Raw genomic sequence first — 4,401 nt, forward strand, 5'->3', positions numbered from 1 at the left:
ATCTCAGAGCCCTCGCCTCTCCCCGCGTCCCACCAGGCCCTTACGCGCCCCCCTCCCCCGCTGGCAGCAACATCCTGCCGCCGATGCACGTGCAGAAGAACGTGTCAGCCTGCGCAGGCCTCCCCAACCGCATCCGCTCGCTGGAGCACGTGCAGGCGCGGCTGTCGCTGTCCTACAGCCGCCGCGGGGACCTGGAGATCGCGCTCACCAGCCCCATGGGCACACGCTCCACGCTCGTGGCCGTCAGGTAACGCGCAGCCCAGGGGGCGGGGCCCTCGCGGCCCTCCACCCGCCCCGCCCTGGGGAACCCCCGCAGCCAGCGCTTGGCCAGTGTCTGCAGCCCTCCTGGCTGTTCTTGCGAAGCCACCCCAACTGCTCGTCTGCCCCAGGCCCTTTGACGTCAGCGGCCAAGGCTACAAGAACTGGATCTTCATGTCCACCCACTTCTGGGATGAGGACCCTCAGGGCGTGTGGACCCTGATCCTGGAGAACAAGGGCTATTATTTCAACACGGGTGAGATCCGGGACTGGCTGGGGGCCCCTCTCCAACCTCCCCCGGGGACCTGGGGCAGGTCTCAGGGACCCCACTGCAAAAGGGACCTCCCAGTGGTCACCTTCGAGAGACAGTTCACACAGATGTGTCTGCTGGTATGCAGTTACTGGCACACAGTAGGTGTGCAGTTACCCAGGAGAAGTAGGTGCTGCGTGACTGGCACGCACTAGGGGTCCTGTTATCTGGAAGAAGTAGGTGGGCCTTTACTGGCACAAAGTAGGTGTTTAGCTTCCTGGGAGGCACAGGTGTGCAGTTCCGGGCACGCGGCGTTATTGTTGTTGGGTGCCGTCCAGTTGGTTCTAACTCATATCAATCCTATGTACAACAGGGCAAAACACTGCGTGATCCTGCTCCATCCTCACAATCGTTGCTGTGTTTGAGCCCATTGTTGCAGCCACTGTGTCAGTCCATCTTGTCGAGGGTCTTCCTCTTTTTCAATGATCCTCTACTTTACCAAGCATGATGTCCTTCTCCAGGGATTGATCCCTCCTGACAACATGTTTAACGTACGTGGGATGGAGTCTCACCATCCTTGCTTCTAAGGAGCGTTCTGGCTGTACTTCTCCCAAGACAATTTATTTGTTCTTCTGGCGGTCCATGGTATATTCAGCATTCTTCACCAACACCGTAACTCAAAGGCATCAATTCTTTTTTGGTCTTCCTTATTCATTGTTCAGCTTTTGCATGCATATGAAGCAATTGAAAATAGCACAGCTTGGGTGAGGTGCACCTTAGTCCTCAAAGTGACATCTTTAAAGAGATCTTTTGCTGCAGTAAGTGTCCCATTACCCGGGAGAGATGGTTGCCCAATTACTGGCACACATAAGCAACATCATGATAAATGGAGAAAAGATTGACGTTGTCAAGGATTTCATTTTACTTGGATCCACAATCAACACCCATGGAAGCAGCAGTCAAGAAATCAAAAGATACATTGCACTGAGCAAATCTGCTGCAAAAGACCTCTTTAAAGTGTTGAAAAGCAAAGATGTCACTTTGAGGACTAAGGTGCGCCTGACCCAAGCCATGGTATTTTCAGTTGCTTCATATGCATGTGAAAGCTGGACAATGAATAAGCAAGACTGAAGAAGAATTGACCCCTTTGAATTATGGTGTTGGCGAAGAATATTGAATATACCACAGACTGCCAGAAGAACGAACACATCTGTCTTGGAAGAAGTACAGCCAGAATGCTGCTTAGAAGCAAGGATGGCAAGACTGCATCTCACATACTTTGGACATGTTGTCAGGAGGGATCAGTCCCTGGAGAACGACATCGTGCTTGGTAAAGTGGAGGGTCAGCAAAAAAGAGGAAGACCCTCAAGGAGATGGATTAGCACAGTGGCTGCAACAATGGGCTCAAGCATAACAACGATCGTGAGGATGGCGCAGGACCGGGCAGGGTTTCATTTTGTTGTACACAAGGGTCGCTGTGAGTCAGAACCGACTCGACGGCACCTAACAAGAACAAAAGTAGGTGTGTGGTTGCCAGGGAGAAGTGGGTGTACAGTTAGTGGGTGCAGTAGGTGTCCTGTTACCCAGGAGAAGTAGGTGTGCAGTTACTTGGCACGCAGTAGATGCCCGGTACTTGGCACACAGTAGGTATACAGTTACTTGGCACATTGTAGGTGCCTGGCTACCTGCACACAGTAGGTGCTCAGCGGCCAGGACCTGGCTCAGTCTGCATCCTCCCTGCCACCTGAGTCCTGGGCTACAGGGTGGGGGCCCCTGGGGAGAGGGGCCCAGGGAGCAGAGGGCTTGGCCACCAACAGCTCTCCCTCCTCCCGTGCCCCATGGCCCCTGCCCAGGGACGCTGTACCGCTACACGCTGCTGCTCTACGGGACGGCCGAGGACATGACGGCGCGGCCCACGGGCTCCCAGGTGACCAGCAGCGCGTGTGTGCGGCGGGACACAGAGGGGCTGTGCCAGGGTGAGTGCCCGGCGCGGCTAGGCCCCCTTGCTGGGAGGCGGCGGCAGCGGGCAGTATGCGTGTGCGGCCCGGGTAGGCGGGCGGGCTGGGGTGGCAGGCGCAACCTCACGACGCCCCCACGTCTGTCCCCTGCGCAGAATGTCACAGCACCACCTACATCTTGGGCCACCTTTGCCTCTCCTACTGCCCACCGCGGTACTTCAACCACACCCAGCAGGCAGTGACCCCGGGGCCCAGGCGTCCGGCTGCGCCTCCCCTGCGGGTCTGTGCCAGTTGCCACCCCTCCTGCTATACCTGCCGTGGCAGCTCCCCCTTCAACTGCACCGCCTGCCCTCCCCCGTACACCCTGGATGAGCGCCAGGGCTCCTGCACGGGGCCTGCCACCCCCACCAGCCAGCCACTGCCCACCGCCACCGCTCGGCCCCGTCGCCACAGAGTCCCAGCCCAGGCCATGCTGCTGGCCCTGCTGGCTGTGGCCTTCGGGAGCCGCATCCTCAGCGTCGTCCTCCCCGTGGGCCGCCCACCGCAGTGTGTGGGCCTGGGTTCCCCCCAACCCAAAGGGCCACCCCCATCACCACCCCAGGCCCGGCTACTACCGTCTGGAACCCAGCGATCTGTCAGCTGGGACATGTTATGTGGACAGTGAAATGTATGCCTCAGCCTCGGCCCCAAGTGGGCCCTGCTGCCCACTCCAGACTGGCCCAAGGCAGGGAAAGCCAGCCCCCAGGAGGCCCTGGCTGGCCGCCTGCCACTCCAGGCCAGGGGGCAGACAGCCGAGTCCTCCATGAGTCCTGTCACTGGGCGTGGCAGCTCCAGATGAAAGAGAGAGAAGTCTTGTTATGAAATTGGGATAGGGTGGGGGTGGGAAGGGACAGAGGCTTGGCCAGGACTATCCCCCACTGCCCTGGCTCTGCGAGGAGGTGGAGGGAGAGCAGCCCCAGACACTGTGTCTGCCCCCAGAGTTTGCAAATAAAGGTTGAATAGAAGGTGCCAAGTTCGGGGTCTGCTTTGGGGCACACCTGTCTCTGGTTGGGGGTCCCGCCAGTCCTGCGCCCCACTTAGAAACTGCCTTTCCTCGGGCATCAGCACCGGGAGGACCCAGGAAGGGCAGGGAGGGCAGATGATGGGGCAGGGGTGCTTGGGTGAGAGGCAAGCTTTTAAAAATGCCTCCTGTGTCCGGACACGCTCCAGTGAGGTGGGGACTTGTTAGTGCTGCTCTGCCGGGGGGAGGTGACTTCCATAAGGAAGTGGCAGAATTGGATGAGACCCAAGGGAGGCTGTGCACGTGGCCATGGCATTTTACATGGGCTCCAGGGCCCAGGTCTCACTGGAGCAGGAAGGGACAGGCCCAGAGTCCCAGCAGAAGGCACTGACCCCATTCGAGGAGCCGCAGGCCCCAGAGGCTCCACCATGGCCCCGGGCAGGGGCTGGTGGCCACGAACCGGGGAGCTCTGTCGAGAGCTGGAGTTAGGCATAGGGGACTAAGGCAGACGGGGGCCCTGGCTGCCCACCTCCTCCTGTCCTGGATCCACCTGGGAGGGAGACCAGGGCATCCAGCTGGGCCATTGGAGATAGCCTTGCCTCCTCCATCCCTTACCCTGCCCAGCTGCTCCCCAGAATTCCATGCCAGCTGAACCCCAAGCTCTAGGGACAGCCTGAGGTGGAGACTGGCCCTGGCAAGTCCAGGCTGTGTGTCTGGGGGCATCTTGCTTCCGTTGCAGAGCATCAGGAGACTCACCTGTGCGACAGGGCTAGGACATGCTTCACCAAACACTTCAAGGACCGAGAGAGATAGATTTCCTGCCTGGCACGTAGTAAAGGCCCAGGAAGTGCCGGCTTGTGCAGCTGCTGTGGAAAAATCTGGCAGTTTCTCAAACCGTTAAACAGAGTCACCACACGACCCAGCAATTCTGCTCC

At 58.9% G+C, this 4,401-nt stretch overlaps 1 protein-coding gene across 1 annotated transcript in view; it reads left to right on the top strand.

Annotated features, from left to right (window-relative positions):
* Nucleotides 1-4,401, top strand: part of PCSK4 (proprotein convertase subtilisin/kexin type 4) — a 16,493-nt gene that overhangs the window by 7,285 nt on the left and 4,807 nt on the right. Inside the window, 4 exon segments of the mRNA XM_004378677.1 lie at nt 8-247; nt 390-514; nt 2,362-2,484; nt 2,622-3,100. Coding sequence (XP_004378734.1) covers nt 8-247; nt 390-514; nt 2,362-2,484; nt 2,622-3,100 — 967 coding nt within the window.

This window comes from Trichechus manatus, unplaced genomic scaffold (assembly GCF_000243295.1).
Source record: "Trichechus manatus latirostris isolate Lorelei unplaced genomic scaffold, TriManLat1.0 scaffold00057, whole genome shotgun sequence".
NCBI classification, from domain to species: Eukaryota; Metazoa; Chordata; class Mammalia; order Sirenia; family Trichechidae; genus Trichechus; species Trichechus manatus.